This window comes from Pelecanus crispus, chromosome 9 (genome assembly GCF_030463565.1).
Source record: "Pelecanus crispus isolate bPelCri1 chromosome 9, bPelCri1.pri, whole genome shotgun sequence".
Lineage (NCBI taxonomy): Eukaryota > Metazoa > Chordata > Aves > Pelecaniformes > Pelecanidae > Pelecanus > Pelecanus crispus.
The window spans coordinates 14,629,422-14,653,838 of record NC_134651.1 but is presented as its reverse complement, the minus strand read 5'-3'; the positions used below and the strand labels follow the sequence as shown (position 1 = coordinate 14,653,838).

Below are 24,417 nucleotides of genomic sequence, written 5' to 3'. Positions count from 1 at the left end.
CATGCGTCAGGTGCTGTTAGCGTGCAGAGCTGCCAGCTTCATTAAGGTAATTGTGCCCAAAGCCTTTCCTTCCATCTCCTGGCTTAATGAGGAGCCAGAGCATCCCCTTGATGCCTCCCTGTGGCTGCTGGGCCGCATGGCTTCAGGGAGCTGCAGGTGGGTGGGAGCTGGAGTGGGTTTGCCCTCAGCCCCTCCAGCCTCTGGGGCTGGGGAGGGTGCTGCTTCCAACGCCTGCAAAGCCCAACAATGGGAAGGGGAAGGTGAGCTCCTAAGAGCACATTTTGCTGCTTAAACAGCTATCTTAGCTTCTAAAGATGCAAAGAAATTCATCGCTCCCTTTTGAACACTCACCCCTACTAGAAAGCTGCGCAGGTTTGGAACCCCTCGTCAGCCCTTCCCTAAGCCTCGGTCTCTCAATCAGCGGCCAAATCCCCGGCAGAGCTGGCAGCGCTGCGGCAGCCCTGGCAGGGATAAATGGGCCATGCACTCTGCAGCTCGTTGGTGGCACGGCGGCAGGGACAGATTAACCCTCTTTTGCAGAACCGGTGCAGCCATGGCAGCTGGCGGGTGGCTGAGAGCCCCCTCTCCCAGGAGGGGGGACAACCTGAAAATGGGCACGTGGCTTGGGGAGCTCCAAATACCCGTGCTTACACAGAAGTCGCTTAACGTATCTGCCAAGCCTGGCCTGTTTTCTTTCTCTTCACTGTTCTCTCTGCACCTGTCATGGGAATGCCTTTTCCACAGGGAAGTGCATTTTCTGTGCCCAGTTTGTAATGCGTGTGACATCTTTAGTGAAAATGAACATTTCTCCTGCAGCATTTTCAGGTTTCTGGGTCCCAAGAGGAGATAACGAATGAGGATTTCAACCTGCAGCCCCAGGATCTCTCACTAGGGAGTTCAGGGAACACCGGCAGAAATGCACATCTGTGCCCCAAGCACGGAGCCATGTTCTTGTGCCCAGCAGGTTTCCAGCCTTTTCATTCATTAAAGATGATCCAGGATGAGGACAATTAATTATTCACTAAGAGTCATTTTGAATTTTCACTGGCTGCAGGAGGGTGCCTGTGGGCCCACAGGAAAACAAGCATGGCAGCAAGACACGTGCTTGCTCCACGCTGGCACACGGGGTCAGAGCCCCCCGAGAGCCTGCCAGACCGGCAGCTCCTGCCAGGCCAGTGCCCCAGTCCCCACGGGGCAGGCAGGCACTGGGGGGGCTGAAGCACTGTGCCAGCCTGCCGTGGGCTCGCGGAGGCAATGACAGCAGAGCATGAACCCTCCAGGGACCCCAGGAGCCTCCTTGGGTTGCTGTGCTGTGTTGCAAAAAGCAAAGCTGTCCCAGACCCACATTTTTGCAGCTGTACAGACACACAGAGGAAGCAGGGGCTTATTGCACTGCAGGACACATTTTTCCCTGCTGTGAGACAGAAACCACCAGCTCAGGTACTGTAAGGTGAGAGGAGGAGAGGGAAGCCCACAGCCAGCTTGTATTAAAGGATGTGATAAAGATACCACTGTGGCGCGTACCTGAATGAGTTTTAGGCAAGCTGGCTTGTGTACTGTCCACAGTTCAGCCACTGAGGGTGATACCAGCCCGTGAGGCTATGCTGAGCTGCAGGCTGCACACCGGGGTTGTCGCCGGCACCCTGGCGAGCATGCAGTAGCTCGTGGCACTGTGTCTGCCTGCGCCAGACTCAACAGCCTGAGAAATGTGAGCGGGGCTCGGCTTGCTCCTGGCAGCCCATCTATAAATCCAGGGTGACTCCCCAGATTTCAGCGTAAGTAGGAGCAGCATTTGTGCCTCCTTTGCTTTTGGTGGGGCATCACCTGCCTGGGGCAGGGTCCTGCTCAAACAAAAGTGGCTGCACTTAACTGCTGTTCACATTGGTGTAACAGGCATTGGCTGGGAAGTCTTGGTAATCACTTAGCACCAAGAAAACTGGAAGATTCTTATAAAATGAAACTATCTGATAGAGACCCTAGTTACCTCCCCTAGCATAAAGCTAACAAGGTAGAGAACTAGCTGTGTTCTTTTCGGGTCATTTTATTCCAAATGGAGTTAAGCTTATACCTGTGCTGTGCCCAGGGCTGTGCTGCAGGTACACAGAAGGCTGTTCTTGCTGTTCTTACACCTTGTTCAAAACAAAATCTACTGGAAAAATTGCTAAGAGGAGAGCTCAGTGTTGACCCACTGAGACTTTGCAGCATCCTGCGTGTACTTATTATTTGCTGTGATCAATGACACTGCAAAGGCTGTGTCCCAGGGTAGGAAATGTCTAATTGTATAAACAGGCCATACTGGGAAGGAAAATAGTACCCAGGAGAGAAAGCAGTGGTGCATTAGAAATAATGGGCTCTATCAGTGTGATTTTGTTGGGCAAGGTAACCTCAAAGATTTATTTAAATAGGCCAGAGATGTGAGTGACTGCTACATTCCCACTTTCTAATATGTTTGCCAGTCAGAGAGCAGCTAGCAGTAAAGCCACTGCTTTTTACAGCATAAGTTCATTTAAACCATGGCTCTGCAGTACTTGTTCTGTGGTGAGCTAAAGCAATACCCAACACATTTCTCTGTGCAGGAGAAATGAATATTCACACAAAAATAACTGTATTTGTGGCTTTTTTCTGTTAATTTTCTGCAAATTTTGAAGATCTCCTGAAGAACAAATATTGAATAGATCTGTTTCCTGAGAAAAAAAAAATAGAAGATTTGCCCCATGAGCTATTCTCAGTTCTTGCTGTGGAGTCAGGATGTGGGATCAAGAGGACCGTGGAAATTTCCTTTGCCCAGGCAAGCAACTAGCCAGTACAGCACAAACCCATTTTATTCCGTTAAAATGGAATATAGCGCTTGACATTAATGCTGCAGTGGAAAGCTGTATGCAGCCTCTTTCCTACGTTAATTTCCTATTTTATAGGACAAATTACAAATGTTGGGCTTGCATGACTGGCAGAGCAAGAACTGCTCAAGGCAACATAAACAAATCACTATGAATAACAGAGCAATGGGGACTTTCACAACTTGCTTGCAGACAAATGAACAAGCAATACAGCGAAGGCCAAGCTAGTTAGCTAATGTTTTTCTTTGTAATCTGTGCACCTACATTACCCTGCAGGTTGTAATATCCGGAGCTGATGTGGTAGTACATCTGTGTGAGTGGTGTCCCTTACTGCTTGGCGGCATACCCCGAGGCACTCACCAGATTTTGCTGGACATATATTCAGACAGCTGAAGTGCAGAATCTAGGCTTCCCAGCTCTCACCATTTGTATAGGATAACTATGCTAGATATGCTAGAAAGAATGGTAAAGGGGCAAAAGCTGCCTCCCTTGTTGCAAATTTTATGTATGAAACAACTGCAGGTGCAGATTTGGGTAGCTGCCTCCTGCTTCTGAGTGAGTCCTGGCTTGCGGTGACCAGGACTAGGCAGGAGGGAAGGAGCGTGTAAGAAACTGTTGCGTACCTCTTATGGGGTAAAAAAACCCCACCGAAACCCATATGGTCTCTCTGATTAGCTGTAAAACAAGGCCAAGGTGTTTAATGATGCCCACTCCAAGCCTCTGGTCAGCTTCTGACTTGGCTGCCTATGGCTTGCTTGAAAATCCCTGTCTCCTTTGCTGTGCTGTCCCCTGGCCGGTCTGGCAGGGACATTGCAGGCTGTTGCTCTGCACTGTTAAATGGGTGATTTGTTCCACCCTGTTGCTGGTTGCATTTTCAGCGGGGAGTGAAGGTGACCTTGGTACGCACTCAGTTTTCTGGAGTCTGTAAAGCAGAGCAAGATCTGTGGAGGCGAGTAGGTGTTTCCAGTGTCAGTTATAGACCTTTGCATTTAGCAGCAAGCAATTCTAGCTTAGAATTTGCACGCGGATTTGCTAGGTACGGAGCACAAGGGCTGCGTGCTGCGAAGGGGAGAGGCAGTTTAACTTAGCGCTGGGAGAACAACAGATGTAGTGCCAAAATGTTTGGAGGGAAGGAATGAGATTTGAAACGCTTAGTCCAAAACTTTGACAGAAAGAAACACACTCTGTTTCTAACTTGGTAAAAATACTTAGAATAAAGCACTCTGAATAAAAGAATAGGCAAGCGTTTGACTTGCAGAGGAAAACATCTTCCTTCCTTTCAGTACTTTCAAGTTTTTTTCAAGCTAGCGCTGTAAAATGGCACAAATTCACCAAATACCCTGGTCGAACCACATGCAGATGGCTTTTTTCAAAGGCGGAGATGATGAGACGGATCATTTCATTGACCTGACGCCCGCCGCACCGGGCACCTGCGCTCCTGTCACACCTGCCCAGAGCGCGCCGGCTCGAGAGCCGCTCGTTGGATGAAGGGAAGAGCCCCGCTCAGAACCACGCAAAGCTGTGAACACTTGAACGGGAGCAAGCGGTGGGCCCGGGCAGGCAGAAGAGCCCCGGGGAAACTCTCGCCTTAGGAAATGGCCTCGGAGAGCGGGGTCCCCCCCGGGCCGGCTCCGCCCGGGCCGGCGCGCAGGTGCTGGCGGCGCCGCTGCGCAAGGGCCTGGGCGAGCGCGCCCCCGTGGGCGCCAGGTGGCGCTGCTGCGCGGGCGGAGCCGCCGCGGCTCCCGGGCCCCCGGCTCCCCCTGGCTCCCCCCCGGGTCCTCCCCGGCCTCCCCGGGCCCCCTCGGCCTCCCCGGCCTCCCCGGCTCCCCTCGGCCTCCCCGGCTCCCCCCGGGTCCCCCTCGGCCTCGCCGGCTCCCTTGGCCCCCCCCGGCTCCCCTCGGCCTCCCCGGCTCCCCTCGGCCTCCCCGGCTCCCCCCGGCTCCCCTCGGCCTCCCTGGCTCCCCCCGGCTCCCCTCGGCCTCCCCGGCTCCCCTCGGCCTCCCTGGCTCCCCCCGGGTCCCCTCGGCCTCCCTGGCTCCCCCCGGGTCCCCTCGGCCTCCCCGGCTCCCCCCGGGTCCCCCTCGGCCTCCCCGGCTCCCCTCGGCCTCCCCGGGTCCCCTCGGCCTTCCCGGCTCCCCCCGGCTCCCCTCGGCCTCCCTGGCTCCCCTCGGCCTCCCTGGCTCCCCCCGGGTCCCCTCGGCCTCCCCGGCTCCCCCCGGGTCCCCCTCGGCCTCCCCGGCTCCCCTCGGCCTCCCCGGCTCCCCCCGGGTCCCCCTCGGCCTCGCCGGCTCCCTTGGCCCCTCCCGGCTCCCCTCGGCCTCCCCGGCTCCCCCCGGCTCCCCTCGGCCTCCCCGGCCCCCTCGGCCTCCCCGACCCCCCCGGGCCCTGCGCGCTTGCGGGTGCTGGGGCGCGGGGCGCGGCCTGCGCGGGAGGCGGCCCGGCCTCCCCGGCCGACAGCCTCGGCCGCCTCCTTCGAAGGCGCTCAGCACCCCTCCCTTCTTTCACTGATTTCCAGGGCACGCCTATTTCCCAGGTTTGAGCCGAAATTGTTTATTTCAAGTTTCTGTTCAACAGAAAGCCCCCAGCTTGCAAGGCTTGAGTCCGAGGAGTTTTATCTGGGGTGCGGTGAAGGTGCCGGTTTGCTGCACGCAGAGAACCGGGGCTGCAAATTCTGCCGGGCGGGAAGCGGGGTGGGCGGCCGCCCGAGCTCTGCCCCGGCCAGCGCTGCGGGACCGGAGTGGATCCCTCGTTTCCCTCCCTCCTCCTGAACGCGGGTGTTCAGAGGAGCATTTCCTGGCTGCCAGCAGCCCCATTTCTCTCCAGCTGACCCTACAGCAAGTCTTGGTCCCTGGTAAAATCTCCCGGGGCAGCTTTGCTGCCTGTGTGAGACGCAGCTCCTTGCAGCGCAAGCAGGCAGCAGAGGGATGCCTGGGCCCGGCAGCTGTGCTAGGACATTGCTCAAAGGGTGAACGCTCTCAGGCTCCCAGTGTGGCTTGTGGGGGTGTTGGTGTGCAGAAGTCCCAGTCTAAATGAATAAAGGTCTTTCAGATAGTTTTAAAAAACCTTCTTCTGCATTTATATTCTAGGGGGGGGGGTTTCTTTTTTTTCTTTTGTTTTTTCTCTTCTCCCCCTTTTCCCCTTTCTTCTTCCTTTCTTCTTCCTTTCTTCTTCCTTTCTTCTTCCTTTCTTCTTCCTTTCTTCTTCCTTTCTTCTTCCTTTCTTCTTCCTTTCTTCTTCCTTTCTTCTTCCTTTCTTCTTCCTTTCTTCCTTTCTTCTTCCTTTCTTCCTTTCTTCTTCCTTTCTTCCTTTCTTCCTTTTTTCCTTTCTTCTTTCCTTTTTTCCTTTTTTTTCCTTTTTTTTCTTTCTTCTTTCCTTTTTTCCTTTTTTTCCTTTCTTCTTTCCTTTTTTCCTTTTTTTTTTCCTTTCTTCTTTCCTTTTTTCCTTTCTTCTTTCCTTTTTTCCTTTCTTCTTTCCTTTTTTCTTCTTTACCTTTTTTCTTTTTCTTTTTTCCCTCTTTTTCTTCTTTTTTTTTTCTTTTTCTCTTTTTTTTCCTTTTTTTTTCTCTCTTTTTCCCCTGCCTTTTCCCTTGAGTTGGGGGCAGGGGGACACAAGTGACTCCGCGAGCCGGGATGCTTGGCTTCAGGCTGCGGTGCGTGTGCGGCTGCGGAGCAGTGGTGGCTCAGCCGCCGCTGGACGGCACTGCCGCTCCGCAGCCGACTGCCACCCCCGGCCAATGTGCTTGGTAGCTTTTTTACATACTGTTTATATATGCTGTTTGATAACTGGGGCGTTTTTTGCAAGCACTTGCAGACGTTAAAAATGATGGAACTAAAGAAAGGATGGGGGAGGGATGCTTCACAAAGTGGTGTCATTCCCATGTAAATCCAGGGGTGCATGTAACTATCTGGACTGATGTAAATAGGCAGTGATTTTTTTATCCTCATTTTTTTAAATCGCTGTGCATTAAGTGTGAACCCTCAATGTCTCTTGCAGCATAAATAGTGCACACTACTGCGTAGGGTACAGGACCAGTCTGCTGCCGGGTAGCAGGCTTTTTCTGTCTTTTGGGGCAGCGGAGGTACGTGGTACATGGTCAGCCCCAGGGGGACAGTGCTGTAGCTTGGTGAAAAGAAACTCAAGCTTGTTTTTTTCCTCATTTGGTTGGTGATTCTTGTATTTTTGCTCCGTTTGGGCAGCAACGCTGGTGTGGTTGGTTCACCTTGCATGGCAGGCTCTCTCCCTTTCCAGCTCCCGTATGTAGCTGCCTTCCCCTCTGTTGCATGTCAGCCTGTGGATCCTCATGCCCTGGGATTGTGCACCTTTGTTACAAAAGGGATTAATTGAGCCCCTTCTAATCTCAATTATAAAGACCTGATTTGGACTATTCCATATAGAAAGAATTAAAAAATAGGCTTGCTCTAACCCACAGACCATTGGAAACAAAACTGGGAAAGCTTTGGCTTCGATGCACGGTGCCTCCAAAACAAAAAACAATGTTAGATTTAGAGGCAAAATGAGATCTTTCCCCAGTTTTAGAAAAAATACATAAAATCGTAACCTGAGGAGCTTTACTTTGTTCCAAACCATTATCTAATTACACTTCAAATTTTTCCATGAGACAAGTTCCAAGGTATTTTGCAATCCCCCCCCCCCAAACAAAAAAAAATACATTGGAAAATTTAAACAGTTTTGGGTTTTCCTCAAAATTAACCTTTTAAGGGTTAAATACTGTGGAAAAGAAACCAGATTATTTTCAAGCAAAATAGAATAGTTCTGTGAACCCAATACTGTGAACCCAAAACCTGTTTTCCAGGTTTTTTTTAATTCATTGTAGGAAAAAAAGACGACTTGGTGCAACACTACGTATTTTTTTTATTTTTCACTCTCCCCACATGCACAGAAAAACACTGAAAAAATTCTGACATTGCCTATGCTGAGAGCTTTAATCCTTCAGCCCTTCAGGGCACAGTCGCTCTTGCTGTGCTGCTATAGTCGGATCCCTCAGTTGTTTATGCAGGATGGAAAAGGATCTTTGAGTGGGAAACATCTCTGTGAAGCCCTGGTGCTTCCCAGGAGCTGGATGGAGGCTGCAGGTCTGACCACCCTTTCAGCGTGCTGGAAGAACTGGGCTTCTCCGATAACCATGAGAAGTGTCTCTTACTAGTTAAAATTATTTTGTTGATGCAACCCCAAGGCCTGTGGGGGTCTGGGTGGGATAATTGGGTCCCTGCTGCTCGCCTGGTGGCTGTTGGGGCACAGGGTCAAGCGTGCCCCAGCCTGGCTTGGCACCTCCATCCTCTTCCCCTGCTTGTGGGCTGCTGAGCTCCTGTGTCATTGTAGTGGGTGCGGAGGGACTGCGGGGCTAAAAAAGTCCTCGTGAAGGGAGGTGCCAACCTTGTCATTTACAGCAATGCCACAGAAATCCTGAGGGCTGTAAATACACTGGAAGAGCTGGTGAGGGGAGAGAGCATGGCCGGTGGGGCTGGGGCTCCTCTGCAGCAGCAGTGCCAAGCCCTCTCCTTACAGCCTCGCAGGGGGAGGTAAGATATGACAGGGTCTCACCTCGTGGTGGAGAGGACCTGAGCTGGACGCCGAGGGGATGCTGTGAAAGGTGTCAGCTGAAGAGCGTGTTGGTCCTTTCAAAAGGGGGGCCCTTCCCGACAGCTCCATCTGTGCGAGCATGGAGAAAGTGGGGGCTCCTCTGTCAGCACCCCTTGCTGTTATTGCTTGAAAAATCCCACCCTGAAATCCATCTGACCCCCCCGAGGAAAGTATCTTTGCAAGCTTTCCTATGGTAAAGGCTCACAAAAACAGTATCATCACCCTCGTTTTATGGATGGGAGGAATTTGAAGCATGGGGAGGAGGGTACGCACCTGTGGTCACTCTGCAGGTTGGTGGTGGACGTGGGAGTTGAAGTGAAGCCTGTCAACTTGGTGCTTTACTCTTGGCATTGAGGATGATCTGCAATGTTTGTGTCTCAAATGCTTCAGTGCTGTGCTTGTGAATCAGGCAGAAAGATTGCTTTAAAAACAGGCAGTCTAGTTTTAGAGCTGGCATAATCATAATTCCTATGCCACTAGGAGCAGGGGGGGAGGAGCAGATAAAAATCAGAAAATTAGAATTTATTACAATAAAAGCCAAAGTGCTAGAAGCCAAAACTGTCATTGTAATGTGAGCTCTATTTTGATAGTGTCCTATTACATCGTATAAGAGGTTGAACACGCGTAAGAATATCTTGGTTGGTAATTATCTGATTTGTGATATGTGGCCAATGTGCATTTGTTGTTCTGCTGTACATTATGCAGCAGCAATTCATTTCTAAACAACATTAACTGGCAATATAGCAGTTCAGTGCAGAAATTACAGGCATAAACGTAAGTTTTACTTAGGCTGAGTAGTAGCTAAGATGAGAGACCAGCAGCCCTGGTCAGGGGAGATCTGGGGTGAAGAGCAGAGGGTATGTCTCTTCGTAACTCACCCTGCCAACAGAATACCTGTTCCCCCCGCCGCCAGGTGATACTGGGTATCCCCAAAGTATCCGGCAAGCAGAAAAGACACATGCAGACACATGTGAGTACCAGCTGGCCAGGGGACCCCACACGTGGGAGCTGACAGCTTCCCTATTCTGGAATGAGTTTGTAGGAAGTGGTGTCTCTGCAGACTGCACCAATCAATAGGAAAGATCTGCAGGAGTTGCTTTCAAATTAGATAAGCTTTGGAGCTGATGTCTGAATGATAGTAACAATATAAACACTTGACTGAATGCCCTCCTGTCATTGCATCCCTAACAACACTTACATAAGACCATTTGTATTTTATGGGATCTTATTTTCTTTTGCTCTATTTAATGATGCCACTAAATAAAAACACTCAATAATTGCTTACTTTAATTCATCAATTCAATAAGCAAGGCTATTAGGATAGATATATTTTAAGATAGAAGAGTTAGCAAAGGTTAGAGGGACAGTGGTCATTAAAAAAACTACTGAGTGTGCATCAAATGTCTCCCCATTTGTTTAAAGACCAAAAGTATCGGTGCTACAGATGAGAGAAAGGGTCTTTTCACGGTGCCCACTGGTCCTATTGGAAATGTCTTACCCCTCTGATGGCTAGAAACCATGTCTAATTTCTAGTCTAAATTTATTCTTGGCCAGTTTCTACCCATTTGCTCTTGTGCCAGCATTGTCCTTCAGCTTATCTGTCCTCTGGCTGCTGTAATTTATGCCCTGTTTACATTTCTTTCTGCCTGGGCAATGAAGATCTATGAAACATGTCCATTCCGCTTTAGTTTGTAGCCAGTTTCACTTTCTTCATTGCTCCAGTGCCAGGGTTTCCAGCAACACAAGGGAGCATCCTTTGTTTAAAAAGAAAAGCATTCATTCAAGCTGTACAATATTGTCGGCATATTTTCTGTTTGATTCCTGCCCGCCCCACTCCCCCCAAAAAAAAAAATAAAAAAAATTGAGAAGCCGGGCCAAATTCAAGCTGACAGGGTCCGCGTGAAATGGTTAAATAAATAACAACAGAAAGAAGACTTTTCAGACCCTACATTGTGCCAGGGGTCAAGAAAGAAAAGTGAGAGGATTGCATTAGTTGCTGGAGCCATCCAAGTGCAAATAATAAAGCTGGGAGTAGCATGTAGCCTTTTCTAGAACAAATGCCTAGTGCCTGCCTCCTTATGTCAACTATGTTTTTTGAAGGGGAACTTTGCAGGATTCGGTCTGGCATGTTTAACTGGGGCGGGAGCTGGTGCATGCTGCACAGGGATCTCCTGCACACCTCACGTTCAGCACAGAGCATTCACAGTACAAGGGGCTAAGGCTGGAGCTTGCGGGGGGGATCTGTGGCGCATTAGTGAGATCTGGAAGTCTAGTTCATTTATGTCCATTTTGATAAACCCAGCCCATGTTTTTTTGGCTCATGACAGTTAAGACTTGCTGATGAATAAGCAAGGACCTGAAAGTTGTTGAAGGTAATGAAGTGTCTATGAAATACGCTCCTTCACAAGGACATGTTTGTGTTGCATATGCTCCTTTTACTGCTACTGCCTGCAGGCTTCTTTACCTGCATCTTTAATGAGGAGGCAGACACTGCCCTGGTAGCTACAGATCTTCACACTTAATTTCCTAAATGTCTGAGTTTGTCATGTGGAAGTTGCTCTATTTCTCAGTCGCTTCATTGTCAAATCAGTCTTCTCATGTGAGGGCACCTTCTTGCACCCCACACTTTACAGCATTTGAGGAGGGCTGGAGTGGGTTTTAGAGGAACGAGTTCCTAGAAGTGTCTGCTATAGTGGACTGAAGAAATAATATATTTGGCTCCTACCACTGAGAAGGGAGCGTGTATTATTGGCTTTCTTTAAGAAACAGAAAGATCCCAAAAGCCAAGCAAATGGGAGACAAAGCTTACATGAGGCTTATGAAAACAAGTCAGTGAAGAAAGGGAGAGCATCCTTGGAGCCAAGTCACAACTAACCTGCCCACTCCACAGACTGGAGGCATAAAAGCCAACCCTCCTCAAGGCTGGAACTGCCCAGGACATTTTGTTTCTGTTCCTTTGGATGAGGTTTTCCAGGAATTCAGGGCCTCTGGAGCTGCTGAAGAAAGACAGAGGCATCACCGGGACCCACCTCTGTTGAGGAACAGGGACCGCAAGAGCTAGGTGGCTTCATAAAAATAATTTTGTACATCCTGTTCCCTGGTGCAGAGGATCTGAGACTACAAGACAATCAGGATTTCAGCCCCTCTATTGCCCTGGCCCTCTTTCAACCTTGAAGGATGCTCTTTGGGCAGAAAATCCCAACATGCCTCTGCAGCTAATGGATAGCTGGTCATCTCTGTGTGGAGTGCTGATGATCTCCGTTGCCATATTGCCACCTGTACCCAGCACAAAGCCATGTTCTCCTTAATTACTGACAAAAATGTCTCTTCAGAGGCCTCCCAATAATTACTCAAGTACCCACTTAAGTGGCTTTTAATTTAGGCTCCCCACCCCCACACTTGTACATTTTCCAATTGCCAAGCACAGCTAGTCTTACGTATAAGCTTCTGCCAAAAGAAAATGCAAATAACTTGCCCCCTGGTTTGTACTACCTTGCATGAACTTCGATGAGCCCATAGCATCTCTGAAGATGGTATTTTCAACAGGCTAGAGGAGGAGCATTCAATCATAATGAAAGATGAAAGCTCTTGTTGTGAGTTTCCCTGCATCCGACAACACTTGGCAACGCTACAGCACCTTTTGTTGGAGCGCTGCTGGCTGCCTTGCCAGCTCATCTCATTACCAGAGGCTGCCCCTTGGCCCTGCGCTGGGGCAGGAGTGTCACAGAGCAGACAGTGCCCCAGAAGTGCCCACGGGCTCCTGTAAATGTTGCGGGGCAGGTGGCATGGCCATGGCCATCGTGCTGGGTACCACAGGAGGGGCAGCTGACACTGTCTCTGGGGTGGCGGGGAGGGAGCATTCCCAACTTTGCAGCCATCTTCTTGGGGGTAAAAAGGGAAACTCAAGGGATCCTGTCCTCTCATCCTGAAGGATCTGGCTGCGTTCGAAGGGGAAGGCTTCAGGACAGACTTTGATGTGTAAGCAGGGTCCATGCCTGTTTCTCCATGTCTGATAGAAAGCATTGCTCTCTACGCTTATCTCTACTGTTTTACAGGGATAGTCTCTGGATGCTGAATTCAATCAATGACTTTTCTGTAGCAGGCTCCAACAGCCCTTTAACTGAATAATGTTTTTTGTGTTACGTGATGGAATAAGACCAAAGAGACACTAACTCTTTCCCTGAAGTGGGAAAGGAAACATGCATATGAAGGGGGAGGACAGGCAAGCATGGCTAGAGAGGAGGAAGGAAATCACACTGTACAGGAATTCCTTGTCCAAGATAGGAGCTGTAGAGAGGTCATGAAAAAAGGACACAAGGAAACAGGGTTGCCCGTGTCCAAAAGCTATTTTTGGAAAGCCCCAGAAGAGCCCTACAAAGTGGTTAGAGCAGCTATGGCAGCTTCTGCTTTAAGCGCTTCTGGAGTTCAGCAGTCTGAGGGCAGAAAAGGCCAAAACTGTAATTTGTGTCAGGGAGACACAAGTGATACAGGTTGGGAGGCTGTGGTGGGTGTCTGTAGAAGGAGCAGCCAAACAATTGGTAGTGGTGCTTTTTTCCTTGAAAAATGCCACTTTATCAAAACTGTGGGAGGGAGAAAGGAAATAGTCATTTCAGAAGAGCCCATTGCACAGGGATTTAAAGACCCAGTTTCGTGCCCCTGCTCTGCCTAGTGCAAAAGCAGAGACTTGAGTCTTGGTCTTGGAAAGTGGTGAAACCAGCAGTCCTACCATAGCAGTGTGCTTTCTTGCTCTTCTGGCATTTCATAGTGAGCTCCAAAAGGTCTCATTTTCATTCCTCGTGGGGAAGAAACATAACTTTGAACCCAAGATTTTCTGCAAAGTGGATTTCTGTTCATATTAGCTTTAACACTGACTGATGCCGGGTGAGTCTCAGAAGTCAGGTGGAAGGGGCTATTTGTGATTGTGCAGTCTGGTTTCCTGCTTCACTCAAGTCAGGACTGCACAGAGCAAGTCCAGTAAGTCCTCTGTGACAGGCACATCAATAGGGCAAGAAACTTCTAGATAAATGGGATTTGGACTAGATGTTAAGAAGAGCCTTTCTCAGCTGAGGGTGGTGCAGAGCTGCATTCCCAAGGGAGCTGTGGGATTTCCACTGCTGCAGGTCCCTACGCAGGGATCGGACCAACCTTGTCAGTGATGATGAAGGTACTGCTGGCACAGTACAGGGGTGACCTCTCCAGGGTCCTTTGTACCCTGTGTGCTATGATATCAGCTCATCTATTTTTGAAAGAGGTTGGCTCCTAGGGTGAGATGATAGCGAATCCATCACAACTCTTGCCATATCGTTCTCTTGATGAATTACCTTTGCTATTAACAATAAACACGAGCCTTGCCTTGACTCATAGCCTCCAGATCTCATTCTGACTTTGCTGGATTGAAAGAGCCCCTCCTTTCAAAAATGTTCTTACTGAGAGGTGAGAGAGAGATTTATCAGTCAGGGCCAAGTCTTCTCTGTCATTCTCTTGGGTACAGAGGATCTCAGCCATTTTTCTTCTGTGGCCAGATTTTCAGCAACAGCAAACTATTAGTGGCCACAGTATTAACAGGCTAAATATGGCTGAGTACCAAGACCATTTTCACAAGGTGGCCCCATGTGAATCCCCTGTAGATGTGCTTATTACTGCAACAAAGAGACTGAACTGCTCAAGTGTCTCACTGTACCCATATTCTTTGTAGACCTCAGACCCTCTTGGAGCTGTGTTCTGATCCCTGCTGCTTCTGAAGCATGGGCAACCAGACTTTGTGACTTTTGTGATACCTGTGTTTGCTGCACTGGGCACAAATGTGACAGAGCATTTCTGCTTCTGCTCCCTATTGCTCCACGCATGTACCCATGGGCTTGGGCTCTCCTAGCTGCAGTTCTGTGGCAAAAGCTCCTGTTCAGCTGTATCTCTCTCATGGTTCCCAATTACCAGAGTCACTGCTTTCCGGGGAAAAAATAATGCCCAGTCTTGAAGTAATAGAGAGTGCACAATTTATCCCCGGAGATTTCATCTGGCTGCCTTAAAATTAAACTTGTTTCTATGAACTCAGTTTCCATGTCAGTTCAGTTTAGTCTCTTCACCAGACCTGCTGCGATCATTAATTACTACTGCATTAGTTCTTGTATCCTTGGCAAACTTAGATTTCCTTCTAGGCCACTGATATCTTTATTGGTGTCTGGATTGCAGCAGCTGTGAGAGTCTGGGGAGAGAGGACATGGGATTTCATTTTACTGGGGAGATAGCAAAGTTGATTTATTGCTGGGGAGGGAAATAAATTACAATGCAAATAGCAAGAGGCATGTTTGGAGGCCAGGGGTATGTGGGGGAAGCGATGTATTTACCCAGCTCCTTTTTACCCAGCACTATAGGTCAGCAGGGAATGAGGGAATCTTCAAACCTTGTCTTAGCTGTATGACAGCTTTAATCTCATATTGACATTTAGTGTTGAGTATGCCCTGGCAGTATGCAGGAGAAGTAAGCAGGTTTGGTTAAATAAGATGCAATCTGGATGCAGGTAACTTCAGAGGCATCCTGAGGGCAGGATTAATGTCCCAGCACTCCTGTTCTGCAGAGCTTGATGGCAGCAGGAGTACCAGGTTTTGTCAGAGTCACTGCATTTCCTGTGAGCTCTCCAAACTGCAAGGAGCCTTTGCTGAGTGACAGAGCAATGGGCTGCCCCTTTGAAGCATTGCTTTTCTGACCCAGCAGGATTTGAGATACGACCTGGCTCAGGCTGCAAATGCTGGGCTTCTTACAGATTTGGAGGCTGGATGAAGGGACAAGCAAAGTTTGGGGTCAGGCAACTTTCCAAGGCCTCTTTAGGTCTTGCAGAATCCATTATGTGCAGATAAAGAGATTTATGGGTCTGGAGGGAGTTTGTTATTTCTCCTTGACAGCTTCTCTCCCTTCCTCCCCTCTTGGCCTGTGCCAGTGCAACACATGTGCATTAAGGAGGCTGATGTCTCCAATCTCCAAGCCTTGACTTGCTGCGGAGCAGGCGGTCCCACAGCCCTGCTGGAGGAACGCGATAGGGGTTTCGTTCTCCCTCCCTTCTTTTTATCGTTCTCAATCACATAATCGGGCTGGTTTTCCTCAGCCAAGATCTAATCAGGAAGGATCTGTTTGACTTTCAGCAAAGTCAGCTTGATGGAAACTTTAAATTGAAAGGCTTTTCCTGACATGCTTGAAAATGGTTTTGGTGGAATCAGTGTCTGGCTGCATGGTTACAACGTGAGAAGGTTTCACAGCTTGAGCAGCTTGCTTTCCTCCCAGGGAGAGGGCAAAAGCATGGGCAGCCCCTTAGACCTCCTGAGCCCAGGGGTTTGGAGGCCATGTGCCTGAAACTGTACCGTGGGGTCACACTCCCCTCTCTACATCCAGACCACATCACCTTCAAGCAGGTGAGATGTGAAGCCAGACACAACCAGGTTCAGTGTCCATGGGAATCAGGCACCTCTTACATTACTGAAACTGTAGGCCAAAGTGGGCTACAGGCTGTCATCAAATAGGATTCAAAGAGAACAGTGGGGATGGCTGACCTCTCCTAGAGAGGGGAAGGTTGTAGGAGTTGTCTTGTTCATGAAAGTGCTGAGGACCAGGTCTCTGCTTCAGACAAATAAGGGCACGATGTGTGTGTATTCAGTCTCAGGCTCACAACTGGGGTTGTTCTGTGGTGGCTATTTCGCCCTCAAGCTCCTGCTCCGCATTAAAAGCACAAGGGATGTGGTCTTTTCCTCTTTCTTGCATGCTGTCAATGCAGACATAAGACCTGGGATGAAATCTCAAGTCCATGCTCTCCCTCTCCTTCCAGTTCCTTGCAGTTCCTGTGGCTTAGGGCTATTAGATGGGTAACCATGGGTGAAAAAGACCCTACGGGGGCAGGTGGAGGGAGTTGCTGGATGTTGGGAGAAGCCCAGTGAGGAAGAGCAGGTAGAGGGAGGAGGGAAGGGAGGCAGCTATCTGTCCTGTCTTTCAAATTCAAACGACAAGTGGTTTAACCCCAGCCAGCAACTAAGCACCATGCAGCTGCTCGCTCACTCCCCCTGCCCAGGTGGGATCGGGGAGAGAATCGGAAGAATAAGAGTGAGAAACACTCCTGGGTTGAGATAAGAACACTTTAATGATTGAAATAAAATAAAGTAAAATAGTAGTAGTAATAATAAGAATATAATAGTAACAGTAATAATAATATACAAAACAAGTGATGCACAGTGCAATTGCTCACCACCCGCCGACCGATACCCAGACAGTTCCCGAGCAGCAATCGCTGCTCCCTGGCCAACCCTCTCCAGTTTATATCCTGTGCATGACGTCACATGGTATGGAATAGCCCTTGGGTCAGTTTGGATCAACTATTCTGGCTGTGCCCCCTCCCAGTTTCTTGTGCACCTGGCAGAGCATGGGAAGCTGCAAAGTCCTTGACTAGTGTAAGCAGTACCTAGCAACAACTAAAACATCGGCGTGTTATCAACATTCTTCTCCTACTAAATCCAAAACACAGCACTGTGCCTGCTACTAGGAAGAAAATTAACTCTATCCCAGCCAAAACTAGGACACTTTCCATATGCTTAGGTGGGTGCTTCTAAGCCTGGAGCAGCTGGTTGGCTGTGTGTCCCTTGCTCAGGAAGAGATGCCCTTAGCTCTGCCTTGCACAAGGTTATCTGCAAGTAGAGTACCAATCCTTTCCTTGCTCCTTGATTGGACACCCTTGGGCGAGGCCTCCTCCCTGCATTGCCTTAATGACGAAGTGCCGTGCGGGAGCTGTCACTGCGCAGGTGTTTGCAGGCCCTTTCCCTTGGACTCCTGCCACTAATGAAGCCACAACTGAAGCACATCACTGCAAGGACAGCAGTTTTTCATGCCCTGATCCCATTGGGGAAGGCAATGGCAGAATGGCTGATGGACAGAACTGTTTGTTGGGGTGGGGTGGTAGCAGCAGCCTTGAGATGAGCCTGTCTTGAGCAAGCCCCAGGTCTTGCTCTGGCAAGTGGGACAGGCACTGACCTGTCTGCAGGGAGGTCTCTCCTCATATGTGGGAACAGTTTCAGATGCCCCCTGCTACTGCTCCTTTTCAGGCTTCGTTTCGGGAGATGACTTCCGCAGCAAGGCATAGGCAGCAGAATTGACCCCGGACGGTGTACCTTCCTGCTGTTTCCAGCAGGTGCTTCCAGAAAAGCCATGAGATAAAGTCTATTCAGCCATACAGAAGGCTCCTTGACGAGAAATGCATCATGGCATTTTCATTCCTAGACAGCCACAGTTGCCTTCAGTGAAGCGAAGCTTTCTTGTGTTCCCCTGCCTCCACCTGGTATAGGCAGCAAGTCACTGAGGAGAAATAAAACCTTCTGTTAAGTAGAAATCCTCTCTTAAAAAGGAAAAAAAAAAATATATGAACATATAAAATCTAAGCAGAATTATTTCTTTTTCTGCGTTCCAGTTGGTTTTGCTGTGTTGGTGCTGCTTGTGGCCTGTTTTTTGCAGCAGTGGTTTCATTCTGCAATCTGTGTAACTGCTTACCTGCCACTTGCTTTAAGAGACAGACAAGACCAACTTCTCTGTTTCTAAAGAGTTGTTTCTAAAGACACTGGGTAGGCTAATGAATGCTCCTCGTGATGAGTTGCAAATTTTGTTTTAATTGAATCTTTGAAACCAAAAAAGGGGGTAAGGGACCCATTAAATAAATTATTTTAATATAGCAATCAGATGATGCAGGCTTTTCTGTGTTTATTAAAAGGCCTAGTCAGCTCAGAGATCAGCTATGTGAGAAAAGCCCAGAAAGCCAGCCAGTTTTTGTACTCTGCTGCTGTTTTACGGCCAGATGTCTCTCCCTGAACGGCACATTTTTAAGTGGCCATGTGAATTCTTATTAGGCATCCAAACATACATATAAAACCATGCATTGTAAACAGAATTACCCTGCACATAAAACGAGCACAATATTGTAAGGTCTTTTCTTTATCAGGTTACCCAGGCATGTTTTTTTAAAAAAAGTCCACCCATGCAGAGAGACTGGGGAATGCCAAAGCTGCATGAATTTTAATTATGCTAGACATGCAACAAGGGGCTACCTTGTAAAGAATAAAGTTAATAAAACATGGATATGGGCTTAATTCTGCTTAATAAGCAGTCCTGACAATGCACATTTTAGATGTAATTTACACAGCGTGGAAATTGGTTACAATTCTTAAGAGGTGTCTGCATGCAGACTTTCAAACTCAACAGTGCCTTCCTATTGGAAGAGATTTGTTGCTATGCTGCTGTAAAATGGTGAATTAGGCCATTCATAATTATTGGCCAGAGATGGGCGTCTTTCTTTTCCCCATGCAACTACAGCAATATGCATATACATTTTAAAGTGGTATTAAACTTAAATCTCTTCCTTAACTTTCATGCATGCATTTCCAGTAGCTATGCAGATAAAACAGAAAAAAACCCTGCATATACTTCTATCTGTGGTTAGCTCTGTGCGTACAGAATTAGTAAAGCAGAGATATGCCTAATGACTGAATCTACAGAACATATAAGGCTCTATGAGAAATAAACAGGATATTCTGTTAGCAACCCTGCGGGAATTATTGCACTTCACTAAGGAAGGATGCCAATAACCTCCGTTTTGACCTAGATAGATGGTTCTGTTTAGGAAGGTAAGGGAATGCAATTCTAGATCTCTTCTCTGTTCAAGCCACGGAAGCCCTGAAATTCAGCCAGGCCTTCATTTTAAACCTCAGCACTGAGAAGAGTTTATGTATCAAGTGAACGAAACCTCAGAAATGAGTGTCTTGGAATGTTTATATTGGCCTCCTTCCATAGCAAGTGCCTAACGCATAGGCTCCTGTATGCTTATGGTGGGGTGGGGATATTTCATAAGCATTGTGTCTGATTCTCCAACAGCCACGGGGAGTCTGACCCTCTGCCTGCTCCTGTGTGCAGGATGGGGCCTTTCTCCACAAACTGCAGGAGGAGCATTGGCATATCTCTCCAGTGTGATCAAAACGCTGTCTTGCTTGTTCATTTTATGAATCGGTGCTATTCCTTTCTTTCCTCTTCATAGTGTGCACTGTGCAGCTTTCCAGACTGGGACTGGAGGTGAGGAGGGAGCCCAGGGGAGAAAAGGCAGGGGAGAAAAATTGCCTTAACAATTACATAACATAGACATTATTATATTATATTAAATATAGATGGATAAATATGTAAAAAAAAAAAATGTGCCTTAAGGAAAAATGCCATATTGGCCCAGTTTGGTCAAACAATTCAGCTCCTGGTGGCAACGAGGAATGCAGCCCCTGGATTCAGCAGGGGCTAGTTGGTAGGGAATGGCATAGGCTGCACCACCCTGAAAGAGGAGTAGCTGATACAGATGAAAATGGGAGATGTTTTGAGCCCTGTTTACCCAAATGGAAGTTAAAGGAAAGAACTTCCACTGGCAGAGACCGAAGCATATGGAGGCTTTTCTGTTGCACTTGGCAGCCCACCAAAGGTAACGTTTCAGCTGCAAGAATGACAGTGCAGGAGCATGATGAGGTTGGCCTTTGATTCTCTAGCTCAAGACCGCTCTGGGCTTGCTTGGTGTTTATGAAAGCATGGGCTCTTCAGAAAATTTTGTGAAGTTGGGGCGTGATCCAGAGTGGTGCAGAGCAGATGCACATGCCGCTTATATCACCAGGAGTTCATGGCACCGTGCCCACGTTCAGAACCAAACCCCGTGGACTCCTTGGCCGTCTGTAAATAAAGACAGACCTGCGTGTTAGCAAATGCAACATTATATACACTTTTACAAGCTCTGCTTTAATTTAATTCCATCACTGCAGAAGCAGAGAGACCTGGGAGAAGCATTTCGTCTTAGAGTTGCAGCAGCTCTCTTTTCAGATCCACAAATCACCAGAAAAAGAAAACACTGTGACCAGCTTCATCACTGATTAGGATCATTTTTAAGTGCAGAGCTGCTGCTCCTAGTTTACAGCTACACAAGAAAACAAATTAGTTGCATGTCAAAATAATTGAAACTTATCTATTATGGGGGGGATAAAGCAGCATTCTTTCACCAGAGATTTGAAGACTACAGGCAAAAAAGTATCTTTATATATAGATGGAAAACCTCTTTCTTGGGAAGATATCAGATTTGCTCACATCCTTTGAAGATGAAGCTTTGGATATTCACGGGCAGTTCAGACAGTGATTCTCTGATTGCAAACAGCTTTCTTTAGGCCATGCCTGTACCTTGTACTGCAACATTCTTTGATGTCAACTGAAATAATCTGGCAGAAAAAATTAAAATATGAAGCATTTTAGTTACAGGAAAGGGAAGAAAAGATCCTTATTGATTGGGACAGTGAAATCTGCTCAAAAATGTTGGCAGCAGTTAAAAAGAGATCAACGGCCGAACATTTATATCTCTGTCGTGGTTTAACCCCAGCCGGCAACTAAGCCCCACATAGCCGCTCCCTCACTCCCCCCCGGTGGGATGGGGGAGAGAATCGTAAAAGTGAGAAAACTTGTGGGTTGAGATAAAGGCAGTTTAATAGGTAAAGCAAAAGCTGTGCATGCAGGCAAAGCAAAACAGGGAATTCACTCACTACTTCCCACGGGCAGGGAGGTGTTCAGCCATCTCCAGGAAAGCAGGGCTCCGTCACCTGTAACAGTTACTTGGGAAAACAAATACCATCGTTCTGAACGTCCCCCCCTTCCTTCTTCTTCCCCCAGCTTTATATGCTGAGCAAGACATCGTACGGTATGGAATATCCCTTTGGTCAGTTGGGGTCAGCTGTCCCTCCTGTGTCCCCTCCCAATTTCTTGTGCACCCCCAGCCCACTTGCTGGTGGGGTGCGGTGAGAAGCAGAAAAGGCCTTGACTCTGTGTAAGCGCTGCTCAACAGTAACTAAAACATCCCTGTGTTATCAACACTGTTTCCAGCACACATCCAAAACACAGTCCCATGCTAGCTACTATGATGAAAATTAACTCTATCCCAGCCAAAACCAGCACAACCTCCCAAATGGTTTTGAATATCTTTCTCCCCTGTTCTCTCCTGGACAACCTGATTCCACCTCATTTGGCATGCATCGGGATTAAGAATGAAAATCAGGAAGTGATGCCAGAATTTAGGTAATCTTTATGGACACAGTGGGTAGCTGTTTCAGTTTCCTTTTTTTCCCCAGTCCAATAAAATAGTTTAGAGCTGTAGTTCTTGCAGTGATGTAGTTACAAAGATTATTTTGCTGAAGTAGGTAATTCCCAGGGGGTGTCACCGACTGGTTTAAAGTGCCCTCTTCAGCTGGGTACATGCTTCACCCCTGCACCTTCAGGACTGGATTAGCCTCGTCCTGCCACTGGCTCTTGCCAAAGTGTAGCTGGGGCAGGTCTCTTCCCAGCCGAGATCCCCTCTCCCTCCACCCTGACCGCCGCAGGCTCCCCCAAGTATCTTGCTCATCACCTCCTGCACATACACTCGTTAGCTGTTACTTGAACCTGAAATCTGAAAAGCACTATTCTTATAGCAGCAACAGCAGTTACTTTTCTGGGTAACCAGAGATGTGTTTCTGCACCTTAAATTTCGTTCGGTGCAGTTTTGTGGCTGGAGATGCAAGGCAGCCCGCCCAGCTCCTGCGGGTTGGCCCGAGCAGAGCAGCTGCTGATACAGCGGTGGTCTGCCTTGGGACGGCTCTAACCAGAGGCAGCCTGGTAGTGCCCACCCCTGCAGTCGGCTTGCGCGCTCCCCAGGCGAGGCACCGACCCCTACCCCCCCCGCGCCCCCGCCCCCGGCAGCGCAGCCCTTGGGGTGCCGGCGGCTGCGGCCGCGTCTCTGCTTGCACGGAGAAGCAGGGAAAGCCATGGAGATGCCGGGCTGCTGGGGCTGGGTGCTCGGGCACCCACAGGAATGGCCGAGGAGGTGGCCGGCGTGGCTGCACAAGCCGCAGGCGGCTCCCTCGGAGGGGGCGGGCGGGCTGCGGCTCCGGGGAAGCCCGGCTCCCCGCGGGGGCGGCCCGGGGCTGCCCGGGCGGAGGGGCAGAGCCGCCGCGGAGCTGCAGTTGCCTCGCTCTGCCTGCGCGATTTTCTCATCCAAACCTCGATCACGTAGGATTGCGTAGAGGAGGGCGAGCGGGAGCAGCTGCAATTCTCCCGGAGCCCGGAGCCCGGAGCCCGGCTCCCGGCCGGCACCGACCCGACCCGCCCGGCCGCCGCGGGGCTGCGGGGCTCCCCGCCGCCTTGGCAGCAGCCCCACGCGGCGTGGGCGTCCGGGGGGGCTTCCCCGGCCCCTCCCTCCCCCCTCCTCCCCCCGCCTCGCCCCCCCCTCCCCCGCCCCGGCTGCCGGGCCGGGCCGGGCCGGGCCGGGCCGGAGGATGCGGGCGGGCAGCGGGCGCGGCTCGGCTCCTCCTCGCCCCGCCGCCGTCGGGCGGCACCGCGGAGCGTCCTGAGCCCCGCACGGAGCGGCAGCAGCGGCAGCCGCACCCCCCCGCCCTCCTCCCTCCTCCCTCCTCCCTCCTCCCTCCTCCTCCTCCTCCTCCTCCTCCCCCCCGCCTCGCATCGCTCCTCCCGCCGCCGTCCCCGCCGCGGCAGCCGGGCCCGGGGCCGCCCGGTGCCGAGCGCTCCGCCGCCCCCCGCCGCGCCGGACGATGTGGGTTGCTGCCGTCGGGGAGAGCCGGTGCCGGGGCAGAGGCGGCGAGCAGGGCTGGGGGAGCTGCGCCAGCCATGGCGCTGTGAGCCCGGGGCGCCGAGCTGCGGCGATGTGAGCCCGCACCCGCGGCCGGGGCGCCTCTTTTTTTTTTTTTTATTTTAAATTTAATTTCATTGTATCGCCTCTTTTTTTATTTGTTTGCTGGCCTGGCGCTTTCTCCCGTGGCTGCTTTTTCCTTCCCCTCCCGCCCTCTCTGCGAGCGGAGTGGGGAGGGGGGGAAGAGAGGAAGAGGAGGAGTGCAAACAGAAATGCAGCGCGGCTCGCCCTGAGCCCGGCCGCGGGAGCGGAGCGGAGCCGCGGGACGCGTCCATGTGCGCGCAGTGCCGCGCCGCGCCGGGGAGCCACCGCGCTGGGGCCGGGGCCGGCCGGGGGCCGGGGGGGCTCTGAGTCGCCCCGCCGCCCCTCGCCGGAGCGCGGCCGGCGGGAGGAAGCGCGGCCGCCTGCGCCCGGGCGGAGCGGAGCGGCACCGCGCCGCAGGGACCCGCGGATCCGCCGCGCCCCCCCCACCTCCCCCGAGCTTCGGACCCAGCTGCCGCCGGCGGACCTTCGCGAGCGGGGCAGCCGCCTCCCGGATTTACAAGGCGCGGGGGCGCGGCCGGGGGGGTCTCGCCGGCGGCCGCCCGCGCCGGGATTTGCGCTCCGCGGGGACAGACCCATGGGCGGCGGGGTCCGGCGGCCAGCCATGGTTGTTAGCCCGGGCGCCCTGCTCCGCCTGGCCGGCTGAGCCCTCCCCGGCGCCGGGACTCGGGGCTGCAGCGCGTTAAGCGGGGCGTCCCCGTCCCCCGTCCCCGCGGGGCGCGGCGGCGGCTCGGCCCCAGCGCGCCCGGGCGGTGCCCCCCGGAGCGGCGGCGGAGCGGCGCGGGGGGCCCATGAGCGGCGATGGCAGCGGCTATCGCCAGCTCGTTGATCCGGCAGAAGCGGCAGGCGAGGGAGTCCAACAGCGACCGGGTGTCCGCCTCCAAGCGCCGCTCCAGCCCCAGCAAGGACGGGCGCTCCCTCTGCGAGAGGCACGTCCTGGGGGTCTTCAGCAAAGTCCGCTTCTGCAGCGGCAGGAAAAGGCCGGTGAGGAGGAGACCGGGTGAGTACGGCGGGCCGGGGCCGTGGGGACCCGCTCCGCGGGGTGGGGCAGCCGCCGGGGTGGCTGCTCCGGGGGGGGGGCGGCCGGCCCCGGGGCTCTCCCGGCACCGCCGGTGCCGTCTGGCGACAGGCTTGCTCCGCGCCCAACTTTTGCCGGGGTCCTGGCGGGTCTCCTTCCCCGCGCTGGTGGCATGGGTGGGCACAGAGCAGCCGCCAGCATCCCTCCAC

At 51.1% G+C, this 24,417-nt stretch overlaps 1 protein-coding gene across 2 annotated transcripts in view; it reads left to right on the top strand.

The window, feature by feature from the left end:
- Nucleotides 1-24,417, top strand: part of FGF12 (fibroblast growth factor 12) — a 151,156-nt gene that overhangs the window by 20,835 nt on the left and 105,904 nt on the right. The window contains exon 1 of one of the 2 annotated variants that reach the window (XM_075716490.1): nt 23,992-24,190. The exons of the other annotated variant lie outside the window; for it this stretch is intronic. Within the exon in view, the coding sequence (XP_075572605.1) occupies nt 23,992-24,190 (199 nt within the window). Of the gene's footprint in view, nt 1-23,991; nt 24,191-24,417 lie in introns of those variants that run through there. 2 annotated transcript variants of the gene reach the window in all.